Genomic DNA, 14557 nt, shown 5'->3' with positions numbered 1-14557 from the left:
AAGAAAACTTGGTGCAAATGATTGCGACAATAATTGAAGGTGAATAGCTCTTTTGGCAAAAAAATAGAGCGTGTGCATAAGATAAAAGTGAACGCAGTCTCAACAGTTGCAAATAAATCTTCCGTGTGTGTGTGTTGTCGAGCAACTAAACTAATCATAAACCAAAGCGAAGGACACGAGCTCATCGTGAACGCATCTTGGGCGAGAATGCTTCTGGAAGCGGCCCACGGCAACAATCACAACCCGCACCATCTGCTGCAGCCCCCGCCGGCACCGCACCCGCACCACCATCCCCTGCACCCGCAGCATCCGCACTCGCAGGCCGCAGCCATGGTGGCGGCAGTGCAGGCGGCGGCCGCCCTCACGGCGGTCAAAAGTGCAACGAACTTCTCGATCGCGGCCATCATGGCCCAGGGCAACAGTAATCCCAACAACAACAACAACAACAACAGCAACAATGGAAACAGTAACAACAGTGACACGGGAACGGCGGCTTCCGCAGCGGCAGCGGCGGCGGCGGCCAACACCAGGATCGAAGAAAGCAATTACCGTAAGTAATCCTTCCGCTTGTGAATTTCCTCCAACGGCCCTCGAAGGGGCTGGAAAAAGGGAAGCAGGGAAAACGTTTGGGATGTGAATCGATCGATCACACTCGCTAGAAAAGCTCGGAACATTTTTGAACGGACTCCAGCGTAGAGACTCCAAAAGCCGACGGGTATTTCTGCAACACGCGAAAAAGAAACCCAACGCCATACGAAGGTTAACCTTAGAATATCTGCTCGGATTCCTAGTAACAAAATGTTGCTGAACTTGAGGATAATTTTTGACTACACAAAATTATAGTGCATTTCCTGTAAGGAATTGTAAAGACATTTTCATCATGTTCTTATATCTGATATGAAAATACATTTGATTGGTATTATTCTGTTTCTATTTGATAATTTTCTATCTAAGACAAATTATTTACCAAATAAGGATTAAAAGAAACTATGTTTTAGAGAAGAGGAAGTCGGTTAGTGTCTTTTAAATAAAGTTCTAAGCACCTCGCATTACCTCTCCTTCCACAGACAATAATAATTGAAGGTTTTGTAGATTTGATTGAATATGTTTCATTGATAATATTTTGAAAATCTACTATAAACATGTATACCTTTAACAGATTTGAGTGACATGAGAAAAAGTTTTATGTCAAACACAAAGAATGAACACCTCAAAGTTTAGATTTTCCTCAAACCATAAATTTATGTAGATACTAATTTGGATAATAGAGTTTTATTTTATCTCTCAAAAATGAAATTATTTCTCTGTGTTGAATGCTTCTTCGTATGTGTATACGAGAAAATCAACATACTAGTAAAAAGAGAGCAACCCGATCCCAATTTAAAGCTTCTTCGATTACGACGAACCTAAATAAACATTCACGTGATTGATAGAGACTGCCAGCAGTGACGAACAAGCTTCAACACATGCTCGCCTTTGGTCGCCCTTGCCAATAACCATAAAACAGAAACTCCTATTAGAGAAGGTCATTCGGACGTCGTGGGGTCGGATAACACGCAGCAAAACCACTAGGAAGGGAGAAATGTATTTCAAGCCTCGAAACGGAAGGCAACGGGCTGGGTGATCGCGGGCCGTTCCTCCGAATCGATCATTCGAGCGGTTATGTCGTTTTCTATCAATAACAATCCGGTGACCACAAATGCTAACCCCGGGTTCGGCTTTCCTGCCTCCGTATAGGACCCCGCTCGCGCACACCGGAGCGTTCGTCGGAGGTGGCCGAAGAGGAGATCAACGTGAACGTGGAGGACTGTAGCGATTCGGAGGAAAGCACAGAGCAGGCACGCGAAACCCACTCGAGGACGGCATCGACACCGGCTAGCGTCTCGGATGAGGATCGTCTGTCGCCGGAAATTGCGCAGGTAGGTAGAGGTGACGTCTATTAGAGGCGAACTCTTGATTGAAGTTAAAGATAGACACGAGCTGGATGAAACGTTGCTTTGACTCACGGGTGATTTTGTTCTTTGCCATCTGCAGAAAGCGCCGAAAATCGTTGGATCCTGTAACTCGGACGATTTGCGACCGGTGCAGTGTCATCTGGAGACGAAGGAGCTGTGGGATAAGTTCAACGAGCTTGGAACCGAGATGATCATCACCAAAACTGGACGGTAGGTGTTGTAGACTATAGTAGTCTCTAAATATCTTAAAAGATTTTGAAGAATAACAAATTTGGTAGTTTGTGCTATATCAAGAGTTCTAATATCTGATGGTTGGTGTTTTCTCCTCTGCAGTCGGATGTTCCCCACTGTTCGCGTATCCTTCTCAGGTCCGATGCGTCATCAGACGGCGGCCGACCGGTACGCGGTCCTCCTAGACATCATTCCACTCGACAACAGGCGATATCGGTATGCCTACCATCGCTCGGCCTGGCTAGTGGCCGGAAAGGCAGATCCACCTCCACCGGCTCGGCTTTACTCTCATCCCGATACTCCCCTCGGGCCGGACGCACTCCGGCGGCAAGTGATTTCCTTCGAGAAGATCAAGCTCACCAACAACGAGATGGACAAGACGGGCCAGATTGTGCTGAACTCGATGCATCGCTACCAACCTCGCATTCATCTGGTGCGCATCGGACCTAACCAGTCGGTTCCTACGAGCCCTGCTGAGCTGCAGGAACTCGACCACAAGACGTTCGTGTTTCCGGAGACGATCTTCACGGCGGTGACGGCGTACCAGAACCAGCTGATCACGAAGCTCAAGATCGACTCAAACCCGTTCGCCAAAGGGTTCCGGGACTCATCACGGCTGAACGACTTTGATCGGTAAGTTTGGGGAACTCTTGGGTTCTTTCTAAAGGGCTTCTGTTTAACCGGGTCCATACTATCTTTTGTTAATTTCTCGTACAGTGATCCGATGGAGTCCTTCCTGTTGGAGCAACATCTACGTTCGCCGTTGCGCCTCTTTCCGGATCAGGTGATGGCACAGCTCGGCGGGGCCGGAGGCGGCGGTCTACCACCCTCGATGCAGTCCGGAGATCCTTCCGTGCTCCTGGAGAAAGCCCGCCAGCAGCTGCACCTCTGGGGCAACCCTCAGGCCGCCTACAGCGAGCTCATGCTCCAACAGCTCTACCACCAGCGTCCGAACTTCGGGCTCAACTTTGGCCCACTCTGGCAGAGCCAGTGGCCGACCCAGCTGCCACCCGGATTCCTCCCGAACGTGGCACCCCCACCGGCCCACACCCCGGCCATGCAGGGAGTAGCGGCCGCCGCCGCCGCCGCTGCCGCCGCTGCAGCCGCCGCCAACGGTTCCGGTCCGAGTTCGTCACCTTCCGCGACGCAATCGTCCGGACCATCGGTATCTCCCGAGGTGCGACCAAAGTCGTTCGCCCGCTTCACGCCCTACCAAATCCCGCAGCATCCTTCCTCACCCGCGCCACCACCAAACCCCGGCCACCCGCACCACTCGCCCGCCACACGCTCCGGTTCGCCCGGATCCTCACGATCTCCTTCGCATTAGAGGGCGATAGAGAGAGTGAAGAAGCGCTGGTGCAAGGTCGAAAGTGTCCGAGCAGCAAAATGCACACGTGATAGTGTCCGAGTCCCTTCGGAGTGTATTAGTATTAGTATTGTGCACACATACACACACAGACACTAGAGAGGCTTCAGTTGAGTTTAGTGAGTTCGTTTATAGTGGTTGTTTATTATAATTATTATTTTAGTAAAAACCAAACCTAACGCCGCCAGAACCCGTTCGATCGCGCGTTTTCTTTATGAAAACCGAGCGCGAAGACGGCGACGGTAGAATGTGTTGTAGTTCAATGTTGTACATACAGCTCCTCCGTACTCTGTACATATAGGCACGTTCAGGTGCACGTTAATCAGCAAAGGAAAATCACGCGCATCATCATATGGATAAATAAAAATCATTATTTAAAAATCATAGAACAAGAAAAGTTTACGCGTTTCTATTTATCGTAATTGATTTTAGATGGTTACTATTACAATGAAAGAAAGCAAAAGAAATGTGGGATTTGGTCGTGAATGATATGACCTGCTGCCTTGACCAAATAATGTATTATTTTTGCAAAATGTGTTTACATTCTTTGATTTTCACCAATGTTTTATTGCATAAGGCACTGTTTTCAATATTTTAGTATTTATTACAATTAAAATCTAAATCCACAATTTAGTTAATCAAGAACATAATTGCATTGAAATATAAAAAAGTAGACGAATTGATTTATATGTATGTAAACTTTAAATACCCAAATTCTCAAATTTGTTTTTCTAGTTGTTACTACAAACCACATATTTGATTCGCCATGTTTAACCATCTAAAGGTAGTTACTGAATGGAGTTTTAACAAAACATTCGTTCAAGGACTTATTTCAAATTTTCTATTTCATGTACGGTTCGAACAAAGATTCCGGTTTGATTCTTCGAATTCCACAATTTCTTCGGCTATAACTTTTAATGGTTTATTTTCACTGTGTTTAACGCTTTCTCGATAACTTTATCACCCACTGAGCTTCTGAGCAATTAAAACAATCACCTTTCCGTCGGACGTGTGTGACATTCAAGATGATTTTATTTGCCCAATCCAGTGCAGTATACTCATTAGCTACTCGCTGTTTGAGGAATATCAGAGTGAGTCGATTTACAGTTTTGGAAACACGCCGAGTCAAGGTCCTTATGGTAATTATGCACAATCAATTTTTTTGAAGAAAGCTGGCCCATCCTATTCTAACCTTGTGTTGATCGTCCTTATGCCGAGCTCGAGTTTTATATAACCCTGAACGAAGGAACCGGGCTGTTTTTCCGGTGTCCTTGCGTCCTTTTCGTCCTTGATGACCACGGAGATGAGCGTCGTTTGGAAGCGTTTAACCTTCCCCGGGTTCATCCCTGGGCAAATTACTTTCCCTCGGGAGAAATAGATAACATAAACCGGGAAGAGACATTAATTTTAAAACTGCCTGCGACGAACCTGTCCCTCCCTTCACCGTAGAAAGGACAATTCGCCCCCCATAAAACCTCACCCGCGGTGGCACGTGGCAGCGACCCGTCTTCGGCTCGTGGCCCGCTTTTATGGGCTCCATGTGTCGAGGTCGGCCTGTCGGGCCATTCGAGGCTAATTTTTAGCGTGAAGCTATTTCTCCTTCGCAAACGAGCGAAAGGACAGATAATTCCAATTCGATTCACCTTTCCTCGGCGAAGGCTCGTTCGATTTCGTCAGGGTCGCATCGGTCCGTCCAAAGGACGAATCAGCAGATCCGCAACATCGTCGGCTGGGAAGGGCTGGTAGGGCTCGATCCGCGGGAGTGCGAGGGCATACTTATCTGCAATTTGTCCGGTCACGTGTCGCATCCAGTGCATGCCGGGCTGCGGAAGGGCATGTCCTTGCCGATTTATGAAACCTCGGAGATCTCGGCGTGAAGTAGTTGGCGAGATAATTGGCCAGGCGTTGCCCTTGACGCGTGCATCCGTCGATCTGATGCGTGTGTCCGTGCGTTCTGTTTACGTATCCTTTTTGCGGAGGGCGTGTGACACACTCGGCATTTATTCATTCCTGTTTAGGAAAAGGTCTTGAGTGATAGGAAAAAGAAGAGATCATCGTCATCATCGCTGCGGCTAACACGATGTCCAGCAGTCGTTACCGATAAGTGTGTGGATGTCCTCCTTCATCCCCCGGCATGAACATTTCGGCGATCGATATCAAATAAGACCACCGTTTGAAATTGCGTTAATTTTTCGAGTCATTTCGAGGATGGTTTCCATTACTAAAGCATTTGATTTTCACTAGACGCACTCCAAAATCGCATCCCGGGCGGGATTCGAAGCGAGTCTAGCGAACGGAGCCAATTATTCAATTAATAAAATTTTACGAGCGTAAAAGTGTTATCGTTTCACTCGGCAAAAGCGGGATTTGCCAATTCTATCTAAAAACGACCGTACGTTCCCGAACGCACAAAACGCGACCTGATTGCTGGCATTGTTTTCCTCCACGGTGCATTAGAGGGATTGCGTGCTGGTTTCGCGAAACCCTGGACACGATGCAGCAGAAAATGGCGGCACTGGCGACCAGAGAGAAACACAGTGTGTGTGAGTGTGAAGGAGCAGAAGAACACAACGAGAGAAACAAAACTCGCGCTGATGATAATACCGTTGAGGCGACAAAAATATAAATTGGAATCTTGTGAACTTGTTTATTCTGGTGCAAGTATTTGCCCGGTCGGGAACGTTTTTGGGTTGGCGTGAGAGCTGGAGAATTATTCCACCAGGATGTGTTGTGACGGATTTATCTTAACGGGTAACGGTAAAGTATTGGAATCATCGATAGAGAAGAGTTTTCCTCATTTTAAAGAATTTAAAATTAATGTACGTATGATCTGTAAGAGTTTAAAAGTAAGCCTGTTTTGTTCATAAGATTTTGCAAAACGATTACTTTTATACAACGTATTTTCCTCCTAGAGGTAGTGAAAATTTTCTTTCAAATTTGTTAGAACAATTGTACCGAATGAGACTAATAAATTATGATTTTTAAAATGTTCAGCATTAATTTGTAAAATTTCCATTCGCTTAGAATTGATTTGAAAGAAAACTTTCTCTACCTCTAGGAGGAAAAGATTCATCTTTGCACCCAAAAAAAAAAACGCACCACGGCAAGAGTTGCCACCATTCGCCATTCGGGGTGCGAAACCGAAGGCGAAGCAGAGCGCTGATTCTCATAAATTTCGCAGGCGTGAGATGTACCACTTTGCTTTTTCCGCCGCGTTGCGGTGATTGGCGCATTTTCCCGCAACGACCAGGGAAAATCCGGTTCCGAGCAGGCGAGCCGGAAGAATCCGTTCCAAAGGGTGGCGAAACTCGCTTTCACGCGGCCGTGGAAAACGTACCGAACTGTGACGAGGACGGAGGGGAGGGTGGGAAAACCAGCCCTGGAAGGTCCTTCTACGCTCGCCGCCTTTTACGAGGTGGAGGAATGCAATTTTATGATGACGTGGCCAATACCACGGTCCAGTCGTCTGCAGCGGCGTGAATTGCCCTCGCTGCCGGTTGTCGTCGCGAAAGCGAAAACGAGCCACGAGCCCTAACGGCCACGGTGCGTAAGGACGCATCCGGAGATCCCGAGATCCAGAGCACCGTGGAAAGGCTTCAATTTATCAGCCCCGGCCCGGGTTGGGTTTTTTGTCCGCAACGAATTTATCCTCTTGCCGGGAACACGCGCTCGCAGCGTTGAATTTGCTGAAATCGAGATTTTATCGGGGAGCGCATTTTCCTGTGCGAGTCCGTCGAACGGAATTTGATTGTGTGCGTGGCGTTCGCGGTTCGGTAAGTGCATTTTAGCACCCGGCCAGCAAATTGGATGCTATGAAGTGACAAAAGTCGACGCCCGAAAAAGGCGCACGTTGGAACGAAGGCTAAGAACGCCGAACGTCGTTTGTCTACGTCGCCATATCGGAAGGCGAAAAACTATCCTCACTCCCGGACGCGATGATGGCCCGAAATCGTTCGCGCGGAATGAGAGCGTGATTTGATTAGTTTGTTTCGCACAATTTGCTCTTTTTTAACCGTTGTTGAATAGTTTTTGTTATTTTGGCATATTTGAAAACTATTTTTAAAACTGGAACGTGAACTACATAAAAATAACATAAAAATCGATAATGAGATAACTTCAAAAATTGTTTGTCGAAAGATGTTATGTTTAAAAACTAATACAAGCTAATACTAAACAAAATAGAAATAAACTAAAAATTCTACATAATGCCAAACCAAATAAACAATATACCAAAAACATCGCAACCAGAAATGTATGGTGTAAAGTCATTAAGTGAATCCTTGAGAAAAGTAAACAGCAAAGAGGGTCCAGAAAATCCAACGGCAAGTGAAACCCGCCTAAATCAACTGTTTTAGGTTGCGGAAAAGCCAAAAATCACACCAAAACCAGCGGGAAACAATCGGCACCCCTCGGTAACGAGACCTGCCAGCGCAAGGGGAATGAGACTCAGGTCCGCCGTAACAGGCGTGAAATGATACCGGGAAGGGACGGGCACAAGGACAACGGCCGACGATAGATGAGAAAATTGGGAAAACGAACACGAACACAGATTACGAGGGAGCCAAGGGTGGTGGTAACGCAGGAAAAATGAACCCAAGGAAACATCCGAACGGAAAGCGATAAATTATATCAATTTAGCTAATGTCTAACACTTGTTCTGCGAGGATTAAGCGGTAAAGTGGCACTTCGTAATTGAGCTCGATTTCTTTTTGTTCGGCAGCACCGGATTTTTCCTTCGTACCCCGGTAAGCCACGGGAGGTGATTACTTTCGGAAGGCCCCGGGTGTTCGAACTCACGGTTTTCCACACGCGCTCGCGAGACGGACAAACACGCACACCAGAAGTGACGTGATTGTTGGCAACAATGCGGCTCCCGGGAGAGAAATCCGGGCGAATTCTTTTCGATTGGGAAAAAACCTAACGCCGAGGGTTTAAGTTTGTTTTTCCCTCCCCTTTCCCGTTTTCCCCCGATTCGCCCGGTCGCACAGATTGATGGGAAGAGATCAGCGAGGCGCCGGGTCAGGTGCCGGGGATGAAACGAATTCAATTGATTCCGTATTGGTTTCGCTGGTGCTTGGTGGAAGTGCGAGGGCCCTAGATTGATTTATCGATGGCCCGGGCCGTGGTGAGGGCGGTACCTCGGGATTAATTTGTTACAATTTCCATTTTTCGCGTGGGAAAAGTTGATCCGAGCGCGTTTTGATGCTTGGTGGCACCATATCATGAAGCGGTAAAAATCACATTTTTGTAATTCACTCAGACTCAGAAAAGATCAAAATTAGTGAAAAAGAAAAGAACTGTTTTTATACTACTTACTTTTACTATTTGATAGATGTATTGAAGTTGAAGCAAATAAAAGATGTCAATGTAAAGGTTATAACTTTTTTAAATCTATAATCTTTTAATAAATACTTCCATCGTTTATGGAAATGAAAAGAACTCTTCCAGATTCACATTTATTTTTGAGGAAAAATTATTCAAAGTATCTTTGTTAATTTAGTTTTTTGAATAAGATCATAAAAGAAAAAACGCGTAAAACAGTTTTTTTATGTTGTTTTGTAATTCTTTTTATCATGAATGTTTATTGAATGCATAATTAAAATATGTAACAAAGTAACTTGAACGGTTAAAATGGTTAGTTAATATTTCTTTTGAAATTAACTTCAGAACAATTGTTTTACAATTGAAATAATGTATTTAAACACTTATACTTCAAAGGGAAAAACAATGTTCCGAGGCAAACTCTCTGGTGTCAAAAAGCGATTCCTTAAAATGTGGCACTTTATCTTCATCGCACCACATGACCGTCACAAACCATGTGTCAATTGCAGCAAACCGTTTCGATCTTTCTAGCCCCGTTTAGAGCTAATGACTCCTTTTTCGCATCCCGCAACACGTCATAATTATCACGATCCTCACATTCCGAGCCCGGGCGCTCGACGACCACCCTCGACGTGCCACCCACGCCGGCGATCGCAAAAGATCGAGCTCGTTTCCTATCGCCTGTGCGCACGTTTTGAATGGAGGCGGTAGGAAACATACTCGCCCGACAATCAGAACACACATCCATTCTGCCCTTCCGACAAGAAAACAAACAAACAAATCTTCCGAGGGCCCTCGCAAAGGTCGGTACGATCAAGTGGCACATGTGGAAAGCGGAAGAGGGCATGGGTAACTGGACGGAAAGTGACGTCAAGGGAATGTTAGACCATCTAAGGAGCTGGAGTGTGCGTGTGTGCATGTTTTCGGGTGCATCGAGGTGTGGTAGAGCGCGGCGGAAAAGGGCAGGAACGATCTTTTCCTGGCCCGTCCCCGAACCGAAACCGAATGTCCCCGAGTCCCGGGATTCTTTCACCGACATAATTTATGCGTTCCGTTGCCACCAAAGCATGAACATCGAGGCCGCGTCGGGTGGGCGCGTGTTTCACCGTTGTGTATGTATGTGTGTGCGTGTATTTGAGCCTAAAACGGGAGTGGAAGTGTCGTGGCCCAGTCCCAGAAAACTAGAGCACAGCGAAAAAAAAACATACACACGAACGTGATAAAAACATACGATCATCATCGCGCCTCACAAATTTATGCTCGCCGCAAAACACGGAAGGGTGGAAGAGCGTCGCGTTGGAAGCTGTTGAAAAACGCGATCTTATTAAAATTTTACACTCCAACGAGATGAAAATATTTATGCGCTTGCACGTCGTGCTTCTGAAGCGGTTGAAAGAGGGAGGTAAAGCAGGTGCAGAAAATGATGAAGAAGGACGAAGGTGGTCTGGAATGTGGGACCTCTGGAATGAACGAACCCAGTGCCGTTAAGATGTGTACGTGAGTGTTAGAATAAAAGATGTCACACTTTTTGGAGATTTTGTTTATATACTCCTTGAAATAGGCCATTTCCAAATGTGCTAACGAAGGTGAAACATTTATAGAAAACTTACTTCGTCTTTGGGAAAAGAAGTTTACCAAACAAAACTGAAAAATCCCTCCTCGAAAGTCCCTAATCTGTGTGGGACACAATCTCAAGGACTTTTATTTTCCTCCGTCGTTCGCTTTTTAGATCATCCTATGTTTTTCCTATCTCAAACTGCAACGCAAAGGCAGCAAATAAATCCCGGGCGGCAGAACAGGACACTAGCCAACCGTAAAAGGATGGCAAAGAAAACACTTCCTTTCGGTCGTGACGAAACAGGACACGCTGGGAAACCGAAGGTCGTACGGGTTGGCCGGGGGGCGCGCGATGGCCTTCAACCGCACCAACAAGCGCGACCGGCGTTGCTGCATGGTCGTTGCGTTGGACGTGCGCAACGCGTTCAACTCCGCCAGCTGGACCCGAATTGGCGAGGCGTTGAGCGAAAAGGGAGTCCCCAGGCAGCTGCAGAACATCATCGGGGATTACTTCCGTGGTAGGATCCTGAACTACACGACGAGCAACGGGACGGTGTCCAAGAACATTACCGCCGGAGTTCCGCAGGGTTCTATCCTTGGGCCAACGCTGTGGAATGTGATGTACGACGGGGTCCTTTCGTTGCGGCTTCCCCCCGGTGTAGAGCTGGTCGGCTTTGCGGACGACCTCGTCCTCACCGTCCCGGGCAGAACACCGCGGGAGGCGTCATCGCTGGCGACTCGGTCTGTTTTAGCGGTGCAGCGCTGGATGGCGGAACACCAGCTGTCCCTTGCGCTGCAGAAGACCGAGATGGTCATGGTGAGTAGCCTCCGGATGGGACACCCGAAAGTGCCGGTTCGCGTCGGGGGCTCCGTGCTGCGATCCAAACGCCACATTCGCTATCTCGGTGTGCAGCTGGAAGACCATCTGTCATGGAACTTCCATGTTGAGGCGGTCACCGAGAAGGCGACACGGATCAGCCGGGCCCTGGGTTTTCTGCTTAAGAACCACGGCGGACCGTCCAGCATTCGGCGACGCACCCTGGCCAGTGTCGCAACGTCGATGATGCGGTACGCGGCCCCGGTTTGGTGGAGGGCGACGGAGCTGCAATGCAACCGGCGCAAGCTGAACCGGGTCCACAATCGGTCAGCGAAAATGGTGGCCAGCACGTTCCGTACGGTGAAGTACGACGTTGCCACCGTTGTTGCTGGGCTGCTGCCGATTGTGGAGCTGATACAGGAGGATCACCGATGCCACGAGCGCCGTCGAGCTGCCACCGACGCCCCCGCGACGATTCGGAAGCAGGAGCGGGCCGAGACGTTCCGGAGATGGCAGCACACCTGGGACGACCTCGCCCAGGACCCGGATCGAGGGAGCAGATATGTCCGATGGGCCCACCGCGTCATCCCGGACGTGGAGCGCTGGGTGGCCCGGAAACATGGACGTGTGGATTTCTATCTTTCGCAGGTGCTGACGGGGCACGGATTTTTCCGTCAGTTCTTTGCCTCAAAGAAGTTCATTCGATCCCCGGGCTGCCCGGACTGCCCAGGCGTGGACCAGTCGGCTGAGCACGTGTACTTCCAGTGCCCTCGTTTCGACGAGGTACGCGAACGGCTCCTGACTGGCCATGGCATGCAGCCAGCGACTCCGGACAACTTCAATGAGTACCTGCTGCACAGCCCGGGGGCTTGGGAGCGGGCAGCCGAGGCGGCGAGGATCATCTGCTCCAGGCTGCAGCAACAATGGACCAGGGAGCGGGCAGCCGAGGCGGCGCGAGAGACCGCGGAGGCCAGACAGCGAGCCACTGTGCGGGCGGAAGCTATCGCGGCGGCTCAGGAGCGCCGAAGAACGGGTCGCTTCGGCCGGGATCCGACACTCCGAGGAAGAGTCTTGGCGATGGAGGAGCCCGCCAGGACAGCTTTTAGGAGACGGGCACGGCAGCTGCTGGACAACATCAGGCGGCTACGAGGAAGACGACACCGGATGCCTCCAGCAGTGTACACGGCAACCATGGCAAGAAATGTAGCTGCGCTCAATTTGCACGACGCGGCTATCGAAAACCAGCCAGCAGCAGCAGCAGCCTTACGGGAGGCTGAAGAGAACCTCCGGCGCGCTCGACGTGAGCGACAAAACGAGCTCCAGAGGGCGAATCGCACAGGAAGAGTGCATTGAGGCCAGTCAGGCCATGAAATAAATGGAAAGAGAGGCCCCGATTGGGGAGTGCGTTAGTAGGGCTAAACGGCCAGATGCCCGCCCCCACACAGCTCTACCGTGTAGGTGCATGCTGTGTGGGGGCAACGTAAGGGCTAGAGAAGGGAGTAGTTGATTTTCCTGTAAAACTGTGATACTAGTTAAGCTTTATTATCCAACGAGGAATAAAAAACGAACCCTTATATAAAAAAAGGTCGTACGGGTCGGGCATGATAAGTAGTTCGGTAATAGGATACGCGGGCTGGCAGTCGCCGGGAGGTTTATCCCCGGGCAAGGTCGAGGGCGAGTGACAAATGTGGACTAACTTGCTCGGATTCCGATTCGTCCGTGTGCATTCGACGTGGGTGTCCTTTTCTTGTGTGGGTTCGCACCGAAACAGGAAGGGGCGAGAGGCGTGAGGCGTCGTTCGCGAAAATCAAAGCGAGCGGTGTGGGTCGGTGCCGATCGCAACACAAGCAGGAAGGAGAAAACTCGAAGGGAAAACTCGAGTGGCGAAGATTTATGAGACTTGGAAGCGATGAAGCGCGATGAAGTTTGGTGTTTTTCTTTTTTATTCCCATGGCTTTTGTTTTTTTAACATTCCTTAACGTTGATTTGTTGGGGTGTGACTTTTTGTCCATCCTTGATTTTTTTTTTCAGATTTTCCCCGGATCGATCGTGGGTTGAAGGTTTTTCTTTTTTTTTTGACTTGAGACAATGACTTGGGAAAATTCTTTGCCATGGGTGAATGAAAAGGATCAACAAAAAGTGACGGAAATCGAAGCAATATTTCATGATGCAAAGTTCGAGAACTTCCTAATCCAACGTTAGGTTAACGTTCTTGTGTTTGAAGAGAACGGTGGTTCCTGTTTCAATGCAGTGAGAACTTTGCTGTGCAAAGTCAAATTACATATTAAATATTTTACATTGAAATACCGCTGTGTTAGATGGTGTTACCTTTTTTAAGCGTCACATGCAGCGAATGCACAAAACTGTCACCTTTTTCCGAAATTATGGCACACCTTTGCTTTACCCCCCAGCCAGGTTTGTTGATGACATGTTTATCCGATTAAGCTACGATATTATCCACCTCCGTAAGTGGTGAGAAAATATTGCCCCATGCGAAATAATTTGTGTGGCAATGTCATTCGATAACTCTTCCCCAAAGCACGCGACAGGAAAGAAACCAGCATGAAAGTAAAGTGAATGCTTTGAAGGAAAGCGAGAAAGAAATACTATTCAATAACACTAACGGCCGTTGACCGTGAACCACCTGCTGTTCGGATTTTATTTATGAGGAACTTATTTGTTGCACTATATTCTTGAATTCTGCGGAAGGAACTGGAAGAAATGAATTTGCACAGAAACACCAATGGTTTCAGTAGCGCTGAAACTTCTTTTTTGTAAGGCCAAAGGCGTGCCACGGTGTCATCCCGAACGTTGAAATAAGAGCCGAAGAAATGTACGGAATACTTTTCACGCCCTCTACATCGCCACAGGAACGCCAGGATTATTTTGAAATGATGAAATTAATGATGAATTATTGAGCCCGTTCAAGATCTCGAACCGTCGAAGGTCGTTTCGAAGGGGCCGTCTTGCTTTAGGCTCGCGTTCATCACCTACATTTACAGATTTTCATCGAACTGCCTCCTTCGTCAGAGGCGGCCCTTCCGACTCCCGACCGGACCGAATCGATGGCGCTCTTTGACCCCCGAAGGTGACCCCGAGCGCCCACCGTGGAACAGGTTGCGCTGAACAAGAAAAAAAAGACCAAAGGAATCAATAACAAATGCTGCCAAACTCAAGTGAAACAAATTCCCGTAAATTGGTCCCATTTTTCAGCTTCATTCCGAGAACAAAACGATCCGCACCAAATTGGACATGAGCACCACAAAGACCGAGTCACTCCGCGCAAACGAGAGCCATCCATCAGGTGAG

The 14557-nt window shown here is 48.2% G+C and overlaps 1 protein-coding gene across 1 annotated transcript; it reads left to right on the top strand.

The window, feature by feature from the left end:
* Positions 1 to 207: 207 nt before the first annotated feature.
* On the top strand, positions 208 to 3513 carry LOC131286232 (T-box protein H15-like). Its single transcript, XM_058315163.1, has 6 exons — positions 208 to 475; positions 509 to 550; positions 1738 to 1919; positions 2035 to 2165; positions 2289 to 2819; positions 2904 to 3513. The coding sequence occupies exons 1-6, from the start codon at positions 208 to 210 to the stop codon at positions 3511 to 3513; spliced, it is 1764 nt and encodes a 587-aa protein (XP_058171146.1).
* The last annotated feature ends 11044 nt before the right edge of the window (positions 3514 to 14557 follow it).

The sequence above is a fragment of the Anopheles ziemanni genome, chromosome 2 (assembly GCF_943734765.1).
Source record: "Anopheles ziemanni chromosome 2, idAnoZiCoDA_A2_x.2, whole genome shotgun sequence".
In the NCBI taxonomy this organism is placed as follows: domain Eukaryota; kingdom Metazoa; phylum Arthropoda; class Insecta; order Diptera; family Culicidae; genus Anopheles; species Anopheles ziemanni.
Note: the sequence above shows the minus strand (reverse complement) of the source record. Positions and strands in the feature narration are given on the sequence as shown.